Source organism: Lissotriton vulgaris, chromosome 11 (genome assembly GCF_964263255.1).
Source record: "Lissotriton vulgaris chromosome 11, aLisVul1.2, whole genome shotgun sequence".
Classification (NCBI taxonomy): domain Eukaryota; kingdom Metazoa; phylum Chordata; class Amphibia; order Caudata; family Salamandridae; genus Lissotriton; species Lissotriton vulgaris.
In genome coordinates this window covers 909,298,638-909,318,637 of record NC_141699.1, presented here as the reverse complement: position 1 = coordinate 909,318,637, position 20,000 = coordinate 909,298,638, and the positions used below count along the sequence as shown (strand labels likewise).

Here is a 20,000-nt window from a genome sequence, read left to right as displayed (position 1 = left end):
TATAGCTCCTTTAAGATAGCGCTAGGCAAGTCAGTACTCGAAAATTCTAGGCTCCTTGACTTGTAACAGTCATGTTTTTTTGCAGCAAATCGTTGTACATTTCCGCATATTTAAGGAAAGAGGGGTACCTTTCATGTTATTTGAAGTGATGTGTGCAGTATAAAGCCCTTCAATTTTGTTAATTCCACAAAGTTATGAATGTCAGCAGCCCTACATGCCAAGAACAGATGCATACTGGTAAGTAGTATATTCCGTTCGAGGCATGTGGGCTGCTGAATTCATATCTGTGCATAGATTAAATAGCAGTTACCTCCTTAGCGGTGGTTGCCCGTGCCAGCTGCAGCAGTCTGAAAAAGAGTTTTGAGAACAGCCTGTCCTACAGCAACTTGCTGTTTGGAATGTACATCTACGCAGTAGTGTTTGTTAAATGTATGTATGGTGGTCCATGTGGCTGCTCTACATATATCCTCTAGGGGAATGTTACCTAGGAAAGCCATGGATGCCCCTAACTTGCGTGTGGAATGCGCTCTTGGGGGGAACTGTTAATGTGCGTTTAGCTTTGTGATAACAGATCTGTATGCACTTAACAATCCATCTGGCTATACCGGATCTGGAAATGGGGTTGCCTTTGTGTTGTGGGGAGAAGGCAACAAACAATTGCTTAGTTTTCCTGAAATCTTTTGTCCTGTCAACGTAATACAGGAGAGCTCTTAACATCTAAAGTGTGCAGTGCTCGTTCTGCCACTGAATCAGGATTTGGGAAGAAAACGGGTAGCTCTATGGTTTGGTTAATGTGGAACTGCGACACCACCTTAGGCATGAAGGTAGGGTTGGTACGCAGCACTACCCTATTAGCATGAACCTGCATGAAAGGCTCTTGAATAGTTAGTGCTTGGAGCTCACTAACTCTTCTTAGCGATGTGATTGCCACTAGAAAGGCCACTTTCCATGTTAGGAACTGTATCTCACAAGAGTGAAGAGGTTCAAAGGGTGGTGCCATTAATCTGGTGAGAACCACGTTCAGATTCCAGACAGGAGGAGGGTGTCTGGGAGGAATCACTCTTTTGAGTCCCTGCATAAAAGCTTTAATGGCTGGCCCCCTGAAAAGAGAAATATGCTGTTTGTTTTGAAGATAAGCTGCCATTGCAGCCAAATGTATCCTGATGGAACTGTATGCCAGATTGCATCTGTATAGATGTAGCAAATAACAGATGTTTTGCGTGGACGCATCCAGCGGATTTATGTCATTATTGGAACAGTAAATGACAAATCGCTTCCATTTGGCCGCATAGCATGCCCTGGTAGTAGGTCTCCTTGCCTCCTTGGTGATGTTCATACAGTCAGGGGGTAAGTTGAGGTAGCCAAACTCTATGACCTCAGGAGCCATATCGCAAGGCTCAAGTGTTGCGGATCTGGGTGCTGAATGTCTCCATGGCTCTGAGTGAGGAGACTGGGAGTGAGGCGTAGTCGTTGGTGAGGCACCACTGAAAGTTCTAGGAGCGTGGTGTACCACGCCTGCCTTGCCCACGTTGGAGCAACCAGGATGAGCGTCATGGAGTGTTGTCGCAGTTTGCGTGCCACTAGCGGGATGAGCGGAGCTGGAGGAAAAGCGTACGCAAATCTGCCTGACCAGTTCATCCATATCGCATTGCCCTGAGACTGCGGGTGTGGGAACCTGGCGGCGAAGGTTTGGCACTTTGCATTTTCCTGTGTGGCGAATAGGTCTATCTCTGGATGACCCCACTGCTGGAAATATGGTTGGAGCACTGAGGGGTGTATCTCCCACTCGTGCATCTGATGGATGTGCCTGCTGAGCAGGTCTGCCATCTGGTTGTCCTTGCCCGGGAGATGTTCGCCATGAGGAACATGTTCCTCTGAATGGCCCACTTCCACATGCTCCGGGCTAGATGAGAATTGTGGAGAGTGTGTGCCTCCCTGCTTCTGGATGTAATACATGGCAGTCATGTTGTCCGTCCGGATCAGCACGACTTTGTTGCACAAATGCAACTTGAATGCCTTCATTGCCATGAAGATTGCCATCAGCTCCAACAGGTTGATATGCATCCTTTGCTGCTGCGTCGTCCATAGTCCTGCACGGTGAAATGGAGGACATGCGCTCCCCAGCCTTGGAGAGATGCGTCCGTTGTCAGCACTATTTGTGGGACAGGCTCTTGGAACGGTCGTCCCCTGCAAAGGTTTTGTGTGTTCCACCAATGCAGAGAGTTGTATGCACGACCGGTCACCAACACTAGGTCTTTTAGATGTCCATGGGCCTGGTTCCACTGTCGTGCTAAGCACTCTTGAAAGGGACACATGTGTAGCCTCGCGTGCGGGACTATGAAGATGCAGGAGGCCATCATACATATCAGCTGCATAAATACCTGCGCTGGGAGTGAGTGCTGGGGCCTGAACTTCTGAATCAGCAATTGCATGCTGTTGACTCTGGCAGCGGTGGGCTGCGCTGTTGCTGTCAGAGTATTTATTGTCGCACCTAGGTACTGTTGCACAAGTGCGGGTTGAAGGTGTGATTTTGGGTAGTTTAGTGAAAATCCTAGACTGTGTAGGAGGTGAATTGTGTGGGACATGTGGCTGGCACACTGCTGGGCTGACTTCGCTTGGACAAGCCAGTCGTCCAGATAAGGATAGACATGGATGTGTTGTCTCCGAAGGTGCGTAGCCACTGTCGCCAAGCACTTGGTGAACACCCTGGGGGCAGTAGTGACCCCGAAAGGCAGGACCTTGAACTGGTAATGCTGGTTGTTGATGGTGAACCGGAGATATTTCCTGTGACCTGGGTGAATGGGAATGTGGAAATATGCATCTTTTAGGTCCAGGGTTGCTAGGAAGTCCCCCTGACTGAGCAATGGCAGAACTTGTTCTAAAGTCAGCATGGGAAAATGTTCTGACAAGATGTACTGGTTCAGGGGTCTGAGGTCTAGAATGGGCCGAAGAGACCCGTCCTTTTTTGGGATTAAGAAGTACAGCGAGGACACCCCTGTACCCTGCTGTTCTAAAGGCACGAGTTCTATGGCCCCTTTTTGCAGCATGCAGATTACTTCCTGCTGCAATCAGTGCATGTGCTCTGCGGAAATAGGACGGCGCCTTGGGGGTATGTTGGGAGGAGTGGAGGTTAGTTCCAGACAATAGCCGTATTGGATAAGTTGTCTCACCCACCTGTCTGTGGCAATGCCTTCCCAGACTGGCAGGAACTGCTGGAGTCTTCCCCCGACCGGTGTTATATGGTCTGGGGGCAGTGACAAGGCGTCACTGTTTATTGGTGGCGGAGGACTTGGCATTATTATTTCCACGTCCTCTGCCTTTGGTGCTGTTGCCACGATATCCACTCCTGTTATTCTTGTTATAGGTGGACTGCGTGCTCCCCTTGTTGTATTGGGCCTGCTACGATGCTTGACCTCTAGAGGCTGCCCTGTTACTGGAGCGACGAAAGGAACCGTCCCTAAACTGTTGTGACTGCAGAGCCCCCATGGATTTTGCTGTCTCAGTGTCTTTTTTAATCTTTTCAAGGGTCATGTCTACATCAGGACCAAAAAGAAAGTCAGGGTTAACTGGCTGATTGAGCAAAGTTGTTTGGATCTCTGGTTTAAAACCAGAGAAGCGGAGCCAGGCATGCCGTCTCAGCATCACACTAGTGTTGATGGCCCTAGCTGCAGTGTCTGCTGCATCGAGTGCACACTTGATTGATGCATTTGAAATCAACTTTCCTTCCTGTATCAGCATTTCTGCTCCCTCCTTATAAGCATCAGGCAGGTGTTGTAGGAGCTGCTCTAACGTGTCGTAGTGGGCCCTATCATATCTGGCTAATACGGCCTGTGTATTTGGGATCCTCCAAATATTAGCCGCTTGAGCCGCTACACGTATGCCAGAAGCTTCCAAGATTTTGGATTCTTTGTCCGGAGGAGGAGCATCACCACTCGTTTGAGAGTTCGCTCTTTTGCGAGCATTAGCCACTACTAGGGAGTCCAATGGGAGCTGGCCTTTAATGTACGTAGGATCTACAGGCGCAGGCCAGTATTTCCTCTCAATCCTTGGGCTTACAACCCTTGCCCTTGTGGTCTCCTTGAAAATGTCAGTAGCATGTTTAAGGACACCCTTTAGCATAGGCAATGTCTTTACTGATCTTTCTGAGGTTGAGAAGGTATCAAACAGAAAGTCCTCCTCCACTGGGTCAGCGTGAATTTCCACGTCATGGTTATTGGCTGCCCTTTCAATTAATGCATTAAGCGCCGCCGTGTCTTCAGTAGGCGAGGTCTTGACAGTATATGACTGAGTATCAGGCGTGGTGTGTGGCTCATCAGGGTCAACAGGGTCAGTCCAGGGTTGACGTTCCTCCTGATCTGCGTCAGCAGGATAAGTAAATTCATCCTCATTGTAACCCTCCCCCACATCCTCATTGGTGCGTGTGGGTGAATAGGTATAGTGTTGTGCATATGACTCCACAGGTTCAAAGAGAACAGGTGAGGTGGCAGAATCCCTTTTCCTTTTGACAGGGATTTTGTATGACTCCAAAGGATGTTCTGGAGCGATATTCCGTTTGTGGATGGTGAGTCTGCCAGAATCCGAGTCGATGAAGAGTTTCGACTGATTGTCATATGAGGGTGCCTGGAACACCACCTCCTCCTGAATGGACTGAGACCTGGAAAGTACTGACACCTTCTTGGACGTCTCGGTACTCTTTTGTGGCTCGAACGCTTTGGGTCGAGCCTTTGGGGGCAGTCCGTATTTAATTGGTGGAGGAAGCACTGGAGACGAATCAACCTTTTTTGAGGGTGGCGTTGTCTTCGATCCGACTGTCTTCGATGGATCACCAGCTTGCTTGCGGCCTTGCGTCGACTCGAGCTCCTGGTGCGCAGCAGGCATGGTCCTTTGCTTAGACGCGATATGCTCTTTCGGGTCGCGTTTGTTCTTCGACTCGAAGGCCTTGCTTAACATTGACTTGGAGGCTGTAAGCTTCGGATCGACAGTCTTTTTAGCCTTGAGTCCCTTGCCAGTGTCGCCATGTTTGGACGTCTACGTCGACGGCGTCAAAGCGACGTGCTTGACAGTAGAGACAGGCTTCGGCACCCCGCTCTTCGGGCTGACGCCCCCTTGTGACCCCGAAGGGTCGATGACACTTTTAGACTTGATCGGAGCCGATGAATCCGAGGCCGTCGATCCGATAACTGTCTTCAGCAGTTTCGGTTTCGATTTTGGTGGATCGACCGATGGCTCCTTAGAAGTATTCTTAGCCGGGCCTTGATGCGAGGCTGTAGAATGTGGAATGTGGATTAAGATCTTGGCTAAGGCCTTCCGGCGATGCCTCGACCTGAGCCGTAGAGAGTACAGTGTCAGTATTGGTCCCCGCGACTGAGGGTGGGCTTTGCTCATCGCTTGAGTCGTCATCGACTGCTCCGATGGCCTCTGCGTCGTCTCCTACCTCGACGACGTCTTCTTCATGGATGTAGTCTTCTTCGTCCACATCAAAGTTAGAGTCTTGCTCCGACGCAGGGTCCGATTGCTGGTTAGGAACCTCTTCATCGACGCCTTCATCGTCATCGGCCTCGAAGATGTTCTCTGGGTCAGGCGCCATTTTCTGTGCCGACTGTCGTGCGGCGCGTCTAAGTCGAAGCGTCTTTTTAGACCGGAACTTGGAACAGGCCATACAGCTGGCCTCGTCGTGGTCCGGAGATAAACATTTATTGCACACTGGGTGCACATCAATGTGAGGGTATTTGGAGTTGCAGACGGGGCATCTCTTGAACGGGCTCCGTTCCATCGTCTATTGTTGTTGGGGCCTATGGTGTCGAAAAGGCAAGCGGCCTTCGACGTCCTGTTCGAAGAACTGGATCAAGTACAGGCACCGAACGAGAGACAATACCGACGCCCTGAAGGGCTTTTGGCCTTGCGAAAAGTGTTTTATATCGATTCCAAACTGGAGTCAAGATAGTACATCCAAACCCAATGGCGGAAAAAAACAATCTGAAGATGGAGAGGATGCCCATGCGCACTGTAGTCCAGGGGAGGAGCCACCTTTCTTGTGATACTTCGAAGACTCTTCCAGGACAACAATGTGCAATCATCCGGACCCAACACTAGGCGGCGATCTATGCACAGATATGAATTCAGCAGCCCACATGCCTCAAACATGTAATTCAACTCTGAACAGAAGGGAAGGCCAGCAGGATGGTGAGAGGAATACAATGCTAACAAGTTGAAATGCCAGAGTCTCTTTAGTAATGAAAACAACTCTTTTGGGTGCCATTTTGTCACATACAAGTCCCCTTGACAACGAACAAAATTATTTAGTTATGGAATTAGTTACTACAGCATTGATCAGAAAAAATGCCATAAGCTATGTTGACAGCTTTTCCAAATACAGCAGAAATGAGACCATTTTATAAACAATTTTATCAGGATTTTATCAGCCACAGCAAGACCATGTTTTAGAGGCATTCATCACATGAATTTCAAACAGGAATCCTTTTAACTCAATGACTAATTTTAATCACAAAAAAAATGTATTAAGGGCAACATAAAAACTAAGGAAAACAAAGGAATGTGATGAAGCTTTTAGATACAGCAGGATGCACAAACAAAATGATAACCTAAGGCTGTATGTCTAGATCTGTGGTACTATCGACCAAAAAGGAATGACTCATCCAATGGTATCTTGGTTGTGGCCTTATCCAGGTTAGTTACTTTACACTTTGAATGACTATTTAAAGCATCTGTTATAACATGGTTGACGACAGTGCACACGTCACATGAAACAGTCAACATGAATAATTTATAAGGCACAACTACATTCCTTAAGTGCTACATAGAGCGAAAGGGAGTACAACTGGTCGGCACTATATGATTTTGCTGGTTATGATTTTATCTGAAATATACTAAACAATCTGATACATATGAATAGGTGCAAAAACAATTCCTCACCACGTCTTCCCAAGTTCTGTTAGCCACGTTGGTATGTTTCCCGTCATGATCACCAAAGGATCTTGAAGCTGCCGGTTGGCTTTTGCAGTTAGCTTACTGTTAATAAATTCTGATGTTGGAATAATCTCTTTGCAGATAGCATTCTGATTCCGGGAAAAAGATAAAATAATTATCCATGCACTTCAAACACATACGTTATGTGCACTGCATATTTTAACTTTTCCTTCTGTTTTTTTTACTTCACATTTATGTTCATTAATAACTGGCTGTGAGAAAGATTTACAATAGCTTTCTCGCAATTCCTTACAGTGGTGAAGAAGCACTATTTACACAAGTGGTCCTTAACCCGTGATATAACAACCCCTGGCGATCAGCAACTATTCTAAAAATTAAATATTAAAACTGATAAAATGAAATTAATAAAGTATATAAAAAATAAAGCACCAACATTGAAAATTTGAAAACATTTTCTATATCTAATTGCTCAATGAACAAAATATTTCAACATTTAACTATTTGTTTCTATATGTTTGTGTATTGTTTTGAGGTTCAAATCATTGAAATTATAGAGGCAAATGTCAAAAGGAAAGGTTAACACTAAAATTAACAGAATTATACAAATCATAAATTTGCTTTGGCATTTAAAACAAGCTCAAAAGTAGATCTTCGTTTAGCGCCATCTTAGAGAATGCTTAAGTTACTCACATCATATAAATAATACCAATATCGACTAATAGCGTGCAAAACTCGCAAAAGGAGGACAACATCTAATGATGGATCTTCAAACGTTATGTTTTCAGGTGGAACAGATATGAGGTAAGCTTCTAAGGGATTTCCCACTGAAGGGCATACACCATCTAAAGAAAAACAAAATATCAATAAATTAATGTCAACAGAAATTTAAAACGAATTTTCCCTCCTCGAGGTCAGGGCAGACTTTCTAGGGTCCACCGTATTGAGAACATTTAAACAGTAATTAACCTACTTGGGCTATGACACCCAGATGAACAGAATAGGGTCCGCATGTTCCTTTTAAACAAATGATTGACCAGAAGAAATCCCCTCCTGAGCAATAAGAGCAGTTTAAATTTGAATTCTGTTCATCTTTTGCATAGTGTGACAGTCTGTATACTGAGGAGTTCAGCTATGCAAAAGATTAACCATTCATAGCCCACTTAGCAAAATTGTGTAAAGCAAATAATCAATTGACAGTGAAAAGTTTACTAGTAATTTTCCTCCCAATCAGGAGGTCATTTGGCAGACAGGAACTACAGGATTCAGACAGTGATGGTTGAGTTATTTTCCCTGTGGTGTTCTGTGGTCCGTCCTATCATGGCTTTCCAAACACAGTGAAGTACAACACTTTCTTCACATGACTCTACAGGTATCGCTCAGAACTCTGTCAACCAACAAACAAAATAAAGTAACATTCATCTCAGTGCTCATCATTTATGTAAAACGATTAAATAAAAACAAAAAACGGAGCTAAATACCATAAACCTAAACTACATTCAGGGTAGAAAATAAAGTTGCATTAAACAGCAAGGTACTAATGCAATGTTTTTAGTATCCCTTTTCCTCCTGCCATGGTTGGGATCCCTTTGCAACACTCCCCATCACATTTGGCATAAATAGGAGCAGGTTCAGATGGCTCAAATACACTCACAGGACACATGGGTAACTAAGTTTGAAGACTCTTGTTTATTCAGGCTTTTGGTTAAGCCTACTTAGACTGACCGAGTTTCGGGCCTTGTAACTCTGGTAGGGGTTTACGTTTCTCACAAGCGCTTAGAGACCGTTGGAGATTTGGCGCTATATAAATGACAATAACATAACATAAGTGTATAAGGCCCATGCCAAACTGGTGGCCAACAAAGGATGCATGTTCTGGTACAGTCTTATACAACTCAAACAAAGTGAGCACAGCAACTGGAGGAACCATTTAACAACACAGATCACTCCTGGTTTCACTCTCTTAGAAAGTCAGCTGTTTCTGAAGCATCTCCAGCTGGACAATCAATCCTCCTGCCGAGCCAGGCACAGCCCCTTCCCTCTCTCAGCAGGCAGGCCATCAGCTCGTTCCGGGTAAAGTGCAGACTTCAGGTAATGTCCCCTCCCCTGTGGGAGATTGGATGTCTGGCAGAAACCAGCCCTGGTTACTCTACAGCTCTTCAAGTACTCTTTGGAGCACTCTCTTCATTAGTCAACAAGGACTAGAGTGTGGAAAAAAATGGGTGGTTTGGATCTCCCTTTTATAAACATTTCCAGACAGGAATGCAGATCCATGGTACAAGGTTTAAAGACCGGTATGAGTTGGGTTTCTTAAGTATCATTCTCCAGCTGCTCTCTAAACACAGACTTTGTGCAAATTGATAGTTCTCGAAGCAGATAGCAATGGGACTGGTTCGCAGCAGAAATCTCCAAAATATGGGAACAATGAAGTGTGAGATCTCTGCCTCTGGCTGTCAGCCTACCTGAAGTGGTAATTAGGGAAACACAAAAGGGCAAGATCTGCCTAGAAACATCACTTGCACTGTCTAGGGGAAGCTGTCCTTTTCCATCTTGTGGAGTGCAAAATCCAGAGGCATTAAAAATGGTCCCCACTAGCCCCAGCACTCTTACACAACTCACAGTCCTACTACCATAGAGGTGCTATATACTCACTGCATATACATGAACTTGACATGCACACTGAATGCCAGTGCAAGGTTCTGGAATTTACATAACAGCAGAACTTTAGATGAGGAGAAGGCCTCTATGTGATGTTCCTAGGGCATGGACAGTAGTCCAACGCCCACTATGAGGGCTGTAGTGCACACCTCCACATCACATGAAACGTTTTGGACCTTAGGTTATGAGGCACAGGCCTAGGCCTCTGCACACATGCTAGATTAGCATGACACATACCCGTCCCCCAGACCAAAATAAAAGTAAGGATTCCAATTTCATATGCAGTTGGGTACTCAGGGCAGGGGTATATGATGGCATGCCTTGAAAAATATAGCTGTTCTCTTCACAGTTTGCTTTTTCAAATGCCGTCTGCTTTTCCTTCTGTGAAACTGACAATCTCCAACTACATTGAAAGGGCTTTGTTTTTGACTAAAGAATGTGGTCAGCTAGAAGAGCTAGTATACGATAAGAAGAGGTGGCGGGAGGAGTCTCCCTAAGTGAACCTCCAACCTGTGCGCGAGTGTCTCTTGCCACTCATCCCTGGTTGTAAGGGAATAGGTAGTTTCTTATCAGCACCCCTAGCAGGGAGGGAGTCTACTTGCTCTCCTCTGAAAAGGACTGTCAAATGAATACCCTCATGTGTGGATGGTGTCTGAATAAGTCCTGAAACGTTTACATCATTAAGCTATCTAGGAGAGACAGCACATAACTGTTGGGCCAAAGCATTGCCAGCAGCAAAATCTTTCCCAGTGAGTGCTATCCCCATCAGGAGACAAGAAGCTGAGTTGACGTGCAAATAGAAAGGTGCCTGACCACTAAAGACTTTCACAGTTCCCAGCTGATTCAAAATCTGTTTGGAAACGGACACTTGGAATCAAGAATACTGATGACAAGTAGCCACCCTGGCTTGAAAGCGAAACAAAGATAAAACATGAGAAATGCCTGGGTGATGCAGCTGAGATGTTTTCTTAATCAATGGTGAGGATGCGCATTTCCTGACACTCTATATGAAACGTTATTAAATGGAGAAGATGCACCCTTCCCAACCCACCCCGTACAAGCAAGTTACTAATCTAAAGATTCTTCACCTATTACATTTCTTCCAGGAACCAGCTTTGCAATAAGTATCCTGCACAGACAGGTAGATCTGTCTTGGCTTCATGTTCCACCCACAGTGTGATCGAGCTGCAAAAGCCACCACCCCAGCGTACTAAGGAAATGTTGTAAGCTCGGACTGCACTACTGACAAAGCGGTTCCAGTATAAACATGTGTGCACATGTTTTCGAAGTTTAGCACTACGAGGCTATGTATAATGCTCCCAGAATGCTCTCCGATTAGATGCAAATATTTGTAGAAGCTTGAAAGCAAGAAAGATTATACTTTGTTTTCAAAATAAAACGTTCACAAATACATGCAACAAGGAAAAAAAGCATTTTACTAAACTACTGTAAAATTGTAGGTACCATTTCTTTGCAGCATCATTTATGAAATGTGTTGGTGCATGCTAGTATTTCCCAAAAATATTCCTAATGGAAATTCGGTGGTACAAGTTTAGACAGGAATATGGTAAACATTAGAATTAACAAGCTTTGTCAAAGGCAGTAGATAGGAAATTGGTAGTCATCCTCTTGGTTTTGTCAATGTGTGGCTTGTTTTGGCACGGTTTTTGTAAAACCTAATTGATGTGGGAGCTGTGGGAACACCCCATTATAAAATGCATCTGGCAAAAATAAACGTTTTATATCAAAAAGCACACATTGCTGCATTAGTTACTGGCGCTGAACAAATCTACTATGTGTACCAATATGCTTATAGAGAAAGAGCAGAATGCTGTCACTCATAGTGAAGCCAGCTGATAGACAGAACTTTAATAAACACAGAGGTCTTGGTTGATGCCAGACCTAATTAGGGACCCACTTATTAAAGACATTTCAAAAGTGCACAGATGATATACGTCCTTCCATTAGTACAGATGAATGGCTTTCATGAATTCACATGAATTTACGGAATTAATTTCAAAAGTGGACCCAAGGTATAAGTCCTTCCAATTTCAATTTATAAACTTTATTTCGATTTTAAAAATAAATCACAAAAGTAATCACGAAACCACAGAGGGACTAAATTAATTGGTAGCATTACACTGATACAAGTGAGTATCACGAACAGTTATGACATCTGTTAAAACAATAAATAATTAAATACAACTATAAAAACATCAAGTGGTGCCCGAGAACATTGTCTCTTTTGCATAAGAGCATCATCATACAAAAAAAAAAAAAAAAAAGATCCACAAGCTGTATTTTATAAAGTATAAAAGACGAAGGAGGTTTAACTATGCCTCCCTGCGGGCCAACGAATCACCCACGCCCATCCCAAGAACCTGGCTAGAGCAACCACAAGGGGGCCATTCACTGCTGTTTTCAATGATCTATAGGCCTCACTGTGGTCCCTTGCACCCATGTTTAAGCACACTGGATTCAGCCAGCGTCTTCTCGGATTACAAAGTGCTGGACAAGCAAATAACATATGTTTCACAGTGTCACGTTGGCCTGGGCAAAAGGGGCAACCACTAGAGTAAGAACACAAATTATACCATTTAGAGGTAAAGGTCTTTGTAGGTAAGGTTCCTACTCTAAATTGATGGAAAAGTTTTCTATCACGAGACGATGTGATGAGATCCCAATATGGTTCATACTTGGGTTCGTGTTTAGTTTGAAGAAAAGCGCTAGACAGAGTTGAATTGCAGGAGGATGCAAATTGCCTGGAATATATCAGATGCCAGTATGCACCCTTAAACTCTGCTCAGGAATGGGCTATCAGCCGGGGCAGTCCACAATTGGTTCATACCCAATTCACGGAGAACATTTTTGATACTCCTAAACCACCCAATTGTATTGCTCACGTCCATGTTCTAGAACCGCCGAAGCATAGATGGCAAGTTCAGGAGTCGGCCAAAACCTTCTCCAGTATAGTAGTAACCTATAACGGACTACATCTCTGATGGAATGGCACCCCAGATCCAAATACAGGGGAATCAGGGGGGTAGATTGAGGCAACCCCAGCAATGAACAAAATTATTTATTTTGTGCCACCACCAGAGCCTCATAGTTCGCATGGGCACATAACTCTGAGCCATATGGAATTGAGGCACTAATTTTTGAGTTATAAATCTCTAATACTGGAGTTACGGGTTTGGTGAGTGAGCAACTATGCTCCCTGAGCAGCACACCCGAAAGTTGGGCATGTCTGACCGAAAGACAATCAATTTGCGGCTTCCAGCTCATCAGTTTATCTAACATTACACCCAAATAGGAAAAAATCTCAGTTTGTTCAAAGGCCCCACCATGCATCCTAACTTCACTGATGGGCTTACTAGAATTCTGGAGAATCATGAATTTAGTTATATCTACAATAACTGCTAGGTCATGATCTACACAGAACTCTTCAAATCTATTTAACCCGCGTTGGAGCCCTTGACGTGTCTTTGATAGTATAAGAGTATCGTCGGTGAACATTAGGAGTGAGATCTTTTTGCCACCTAAGGTTGGGGCGTCCTTCCATTAGTACAGATTAACAGCTTTCATGAATTCACATGAATTTACAGAAGTCAGTCAAGAAATCATAGTCCTAAAAAATATTTATCTACTGCATTTTGCACGAGCAAACATGCGCGTGTAAATTTACTCATGCGAAAATCTGTTGAGTGTTTGCAAGTTCACTTACCCTCAAACCACTTTTTTCCCCCAACCCTGAAAGACGTTTTACGTCTGCCATTGACAGGAGTACATTTCCAACCTTTCTCAGTATGGGAAAAAATTGGAGAAGAGCAGGGGAAACCCCTTAACGGCTGCGGTTTTTCCACCGCGGTGCGGGCATTCTATTAGGTGGACGGCACCACTACCGAGGTAGTGCTCCCGTCAGCCAACGGGGGCACGCAAGGGGTTAAAACAGTCACATTAGTAGATTTGCACAGACTTAAATAGGCATTCCAATCCTGGAACTATTGTTTACCACTACCTTCAACCCCAGTAAGTAGATCTGCGGAAAGGTGGCAAAATGAGGGAATTGCTAGTATTCAAACCCCTACTATGGTATGAGCCCCGGCATAATCAGAGAAGCTATATCAGAAATCTTATATGAGATTGCTGCCATGATTTATCATTACACTACATGGGACAAAAGGGACAAGAGGACTGTGTTACAGTTAAAGGTAATTTATGAAGCAACCTATCCCATGGGCAAGTAGATATTTTATTAAATTCCCCACCTCTGGTTCCACATCCTCTTTTCGACACATTCAGAGGCGGCGGAGAAACCATCGAAATGGAGAGAAATTGCAGTGATCCAAAACTAATTGGGAACATTATGAATAGCAATCGCACTCTTCCAAGTGGGTTCCAAGTGGGGAGCTATACCTAGGGAATCTGCATATAGACAGAATGTTCTAGATTACCAACAAAGGTAAGTAACTTTTTTTCTGATGAATATTTCTGTCTGCATCTCTTCTCTTAAATAGATACCCGGACAGTACCTCCCAGGTGGTGGGTGAGGAGATGGTCACATTAAGAAGTACTGCAACACAGATCTGGGAAAAAGGCCATTTCTGCAGACTTTGTAGTGAAGACAGTAGTAGTTTGTAAAAGTGTGGACCAAAGACCATGTTGGAGCACAGCAAATACCCAACATTTTAACATGTGAGACAATGCTGAAGAGGTCACCTGTGCACAGGTGGAATGGTGTTTGATTTCCTCAGGTGCTTTCTTATTGGCGAGGCTATAGCAGATCTTGAAAAACAGGACAACCCAGCACAGACCTGTCAACTTCTGAATCGCTTTGCCTCTCTTAGGGCCGGGAGCAGCCCAGGAAAAGTCGGTCATCAAACTGAAACTCCGGGGTCTTGTCAAATCTGATAGCAGTGCCTCCTCCTTGGAAGAATGTGGAGAGGGTAGAAGATCAGTATGGTGATAGACTGACACACATGAAAGAGACTACCTTTGGAAGGAAGAAGGCCTTCGTCAGCAGACTAGCCTCGATGGGGAATTAAGGGTGGCTGGACAGAATGTCTGTAGCTCACTGCCATGCCTAGCCTAGCCAGTAGAGTTCAATAGGATTATGTTACTTATCCTGTAAGCATTGGTTCTTGGCATGTAGTGCTGTAGATTCACATGCAGTGCATTAGTCCGCCAATCTAGTATTGTGCTCGGATAATTAAAAGTTGTTTTTGATAAAAGACCGTTTTCGAGTCACGAAGATGTCCAGCTCCTCCTCTCAATGATACTGGGTATGGGCATCAACTCTATTGTGTTTCCAGAGGCAGGTGAGAATGGAGTAAGAATAAGTAATAGTATGTGACATCCATGCAAGTAATCTAAATAAAAGTGATGTAAAATAGTAAAGTGTGACCTACACAGACGTCCAGGGAGGTGTGAATCTGCAGCATACAGTCCATGAACAGATGCTTACAGGGTAAGTAATAACATGTTTGCGTCATGTGTGGCAGTAGATCCACATGAAGTGCATGGACTGCAAAGCAGTCCCTTTCTCCAAGCCGTGGCTAGCCCATGGGGGTCGCAGTGTTTGAAATAGGGTACATAGTACAGCATGTTCAAGATCAGCTGGTTAATGTGCTGAAACATCCACACAATAATGTTTAGTAAAAATGTGTGGTGTGGACTATGTTGGTGCTCTGCAGATGTCGGCAATAGGTATGACCCCTAAAAAAAAACAGGAGTTGAGTGAGCCATGGGGGGAAATGATAAAAGACTTCTATAGCATAACAAGTTTGAATACATTTAACAATCAACCTGGAAATTCAATATTCTTTAAATGGTTTTCCAGTGTGTGGAGGTGAAAAAGCAACAAATAATTGCTTCATTTTTCTAAATGGTTTAGCTCTGTCGATATAATACATTAAGGCTCTGTTGGCATCCTGAGTATGTAGAGCCAATCCTTCTACTGAATCAGGTCCTGGAAAGAAGACTGGTAATTGTATAGATTTGTTGAAATGGAAGGGAGAGATTACTCTACAGATACATTTCGGATTTATTCTGAATACAACTTTATCCCTATGAAAATGGAAGAATGTTTTTTCTAGGGTTAGTGCTTGGATCTCATTGACACGACTTAGTAAAGTGATGACTATTAAGAAAGCTACTTTCCAAGACAAGTATTGTAGTTGGCATGATTGTAGTTGCTCAAATGGAAGGCCCATGAGCCTTGTTAGCACAATGTTTAAATTCCACATGGGGGATGGTGGGAGTTTGGGAGGAGTTACTCTTTTAAGTCCTTCCATGAAAGCTTTAACAACTGGTATTTTGAATACAGACAAATGCGGTCTATTTTGTAGATATGTTGCACCAGCAGTAAGGTGTAGACGTACTGTAGTGAATGCTTACCCTGATGTTTGAAGATACGAGAGATAACAGAAAATTGTTTGTACACTTGACTGCAAAGGGTTAACTTTTTGCTAATGGCAATAGAACACAAATCTTTTCCATTTAGTGGAGTAACATTTTCTAGTGGTAGGGTTATGTGCTTCTTCAAGAATATCCGCACACTGTTTTTGAAGGTTTAGATATCCAAATTCTATGTTTTCAGCAGCCTTAAGGCAAGGTTCATCTGCATGGGATTGGAATGTCTGATTTTGCCATGGTTCTGCTTCAAGGCGGTTCGGGTTGAGGTGAAGTTTCTTGTGAGGAATGTGTGAGAGTTTTAGTAGTGCTGTGAACCATGGTTGTCGAGCCTATTTTAGGGCTATGAGAATTAGGGTGAGAGATGTTTGCCTGCGCTTTCAGACTACAAACGCAAGTAGTAGGAGAGGGGAAAAGCGTAGGCAAATATCCTTGACCAGTTCTTCTGTAGGGCATTGACCTTGGATAATGAGTGTGGGAACCTGGAGGCGAAGCTTGGCCATTTTGTGTTTTCTGGTGTTGCAAATAGGACATTTGTGGATACCCCCATTTACGGAAGTATGGTGTAGTATTTGGGGGTGGAGTTCCCACTTGTGTACTTCTTGTTGTGTCCAGCTGAGGGGGTCTGCAACTTGGATTTCTTGTCCCTGGTACATGTTATGATAGGAGATAAATGTTATGGTGTATTGCTAAATGTCAGGTTGCTTGTGCTGGTTGCGATAACTGCAGGGAGTGTCTCTCCCCCTGATTTTTGCAGATAATACATAGGCATGTTGTCCGTCTGGACCAGTACAACTTTGTAGCTCAGGTGAGTTAAGAATGCTTTCAATGCAAGTGAACAGCTTAAAGGTCTAGGTAATTGATGTGCAAACCCGAATGTTTGGGATCCCATATCCCAAGAATTGTTAGATCTTGCAGATGGGCTCCCCATTCTGCTAGGAAAGCATAAGCTGTAAGAATGACTCGGGGGAATTGGGTCTACAAACAGCTGCCCCTTGGAAAGGTTTTGTGAGTTCTACCATACTAGAGCGAGATGTGTACTGCTGTTTACCAACACTAGATTATTCATTTGACCATGTGACTGATTCCATTGTTGTGCAAGACATTCTTGCAGTGGTGTTATGTAAAGCTGTTGATGTGGGACTATTGCAATGCAGGATGCCATCATGCCCAAAAGGCGCATTACTGTCCTAACTGAGTTGGTCCCCTGTTTGAAACTGTTGCATTAGTGTTAGAATGTTTTGAATTCTGACAGTATTTGGGTATGCTAATCCCAGTTGAGTGTTTAGAATTGCCCCAAAGTAGAGTTATATTTGCAATGGTTGAAGATGTGATGTTTACACACTGATGGTAAACCCTAGATCATGCAGTAGATTGATTGTCTTTTGGATATTTAACCTCATGCGTGCTAGCGGAATTCCGCTAGCACGCTGAGATTTTTCAAAACGCATGTTACGTGACGAGCTGGGCTCGTCATCAGCGTGGAAGGGGATAGATTGCAAATTAGAGTGTTGCTTGCTTTTATGAGCCAATCATCCAAGTAAAGGAATAGATAAATGTTTTCTCTTTGCAGATGCGTTTCAACTACCGCTAGGCAATTTGTGAATGAATACCTGAGGCGCGACGGTGACCCGAAAATGACAGCACTTTTAAATGAGCAAGTCATCCTCGAAAGACTAACTGTAAGTATTTGCGATGGGCATGGAGGTAAGCGTCTTTGAGGTCTAATGCGGACATGAAATTACCTTTCTGTAACCGTAGTATTACTTCCTACACAGTATCCATGTGGAAAGGTTCTGAAAGAATGTAATGATTTAGGGGGTCTTAGACCTAAAATGGGTCTTAGCAACCTGTCTTTTTTGAGAAGGAGAAAGTTTAGTTAATATACTCCTGTTCCGTGATATTGATGTTGTACTGGTTATAGGACTTGAGTAGGAGAGCTGTTATTTTCTGCTTGAGCAGAATTTGGTGTTGCTTGTATTTTTTTGGGTGGAATGTTTGGAGGAGGTGTGACATGTCTAGACAGTACGAAACAAAAGGGGATGATGGACGGACCGGAAACAAGCATCCTGGGACCGGTTTCGGATTCATAATCCAGGGAAGACATGGCTTGGCAGTTTGGGCTGGACTGTTCCCATGAGGCACAGGGTCAGACTGATTTGCATATGGCCATGTCTGAACTGGGGTGGCTGAGTGAGCTAAAGAATGGTGATGGATTAAACCCAGATCAGTTGACTGGGGGTGAGTGTTTGATTTGCTCAAACTTTCCGTCCATCATCCCCTTTTGTTTCGCTTTGTTCGCCCTAAGTTGGTAGGGTATGCTCAGACGCGAGTACCTTGCTCACTTGGCCACTGGATTCAAGATAGCCTGGCTGATAAGGATTATGAATCCGAAACCGGTCCCAGGATGCTTGTTTCCGGTCCAGGGAAGACATGGCTTGGCAGTACGGACTGGACTGTTCCCATGAGGCACAGGGTCAGACTGATTTGCATATGGCCATGTCTGAACTGGGGTGGCTGAGTGAGCTAAAGAATGGTGATGGCTTAAACCCAGATCAGTTGACTGGGGGTGAGTGTTTGATTTGCTCAAACGCTCCGTCCATCATCCCCTTTTGTTTCGCTATGTCTAGACAGTAGCCATCTTGGATAATGTCCAACACCCATTTGTCTGTAGTTATAGTTTTCCATTCTGTAAAAAATTGTTATAGACATTCCCCGACAGGTGTTAGATGATTGGGGGAAAAGTAACGGAGTTAATGCTTCGATAAAGTGTTTGCGGTGCAGGTATTATTTCCCCATCCGCTACCTCTGAAATAACATCCCTTCCAACTGCCTTTGTTGAAGTGTTTAGAGGATGTTGTAGGTCCTTGGTGTAGGAAGGTGGAATCTGACTATATGGTTACCCCAACTTTTTTTTCCTGGTGTTTTGCTGGTTTTCGACTTAGTTTGCCTGGGACCCTGCTACTCAGGGCCCCAGACTATCTGCTTTCTCTATAAATGGACTCTATGTACTTAAGGTACATACCCGATTGGTTACTGGGTCTACCTTGAGAGCCCCTGTATAGTGTACCGTAGGTACCCAGGACATGGGTGTACCCTAGGCCTACTAGGTGTAGCAGCATTTATTTTGCCACCCCTGGTTTGCCTTCCAAACTGACACCAGAGGTCTGTTCACACAGCCTGGGTAAGGTGGTGTAATCACCCCTTACTTAGATATAGTATACCTATATCTACCTTTGCATATAGACACATATACACCTATAAACCACTCCTATGGTAATCCTTGACAATCCTGGAAGCAGAGTGCTTGGTTTTATGTGAGAGGGTGCCCTAGCATGAGCTGAGCCCCTCTGCAGCTTTCGGAACCATCTCCTTATAGCTGTTCTATGATATAGCCATACCATATACTCTTAAGTGCATTATAATCCTCGTGGGTAATGCTAACTTTGGTTTGGCTTCATCAAAACATGTTGTGTAAGGTGTCAAACCCTTTGGAATACTACCCCCGCCAATTCTGGTGGCGGGGGTAGCATTCCACCCTTCTAGAGGGAAAAGACATGTATGTTACTGCTTTACCCGGTTAAAGTTAAACAGAGCCTCAGCATCACAAAATGGATGCTGCTGTCACAGACACGAGTCTGACCTCCTGTTGCTGGGGGAAACTCCAGCCAGGGCGGCCTGGACAATAGGTTTCCTGTCCAGGGAGGGGCCAGCACCTCCCCAGACAGGGATTTTGTGTATTGGGGCAGGGAGGGCTGCATTCAGTGAATTCATCTAGACACTGCCTGGGGCACACAAGGTGCTCAATGCATAGCCCGGTTCAAACCAGTTGCTGGGGCACTCCAGCCCCAGCTCTGGCGCGAAACTGGACAAAGGGAAAGGGGTGTAACCACCCCCTTCTCAGGTCCAACCATAGGAGGGACCTAGTCAGGTAATCCAGCCCCCAACCTTAGTATAAGTATAGGAGCTGTGTACGCAGGACTTTA

The 20,000-nt window shown here is 44.4% G+C and overlaps 1 protein-coding gene across 15 annotated transcripts in view; it reads right to left on the bottom strand.

The window, feature by feature from the left end:
• TRIP12 (thyroid hormone receptor interactor 12) overlaps window positions 1–20,000 on the bottom strand; it is a 1,206,981-nt gene that overhangs the window by 121,748 nt on the left and 1,065,233 nt on the right. For all 15 annotated transcript variants that reach the window (XM_086944059.1, XM_086944047.1, XM_086944048.1 and 12 more), the window contains 2 exons: window positions 7,639–7,790; window positions 6,934–7,076 (listed from right to left, as the gene is read on the bottom strand). In XM_086944059.1, coding sequence (XP_086800185.1) covers window positions 6,934–7,076; window positions 7,639–7,790 — 295 coding nt within the window. The remainder of the gene's footprint in view (window positions 1–6,933; window positions 7,077–7,638; window positions 7,791–20,000) is intronic.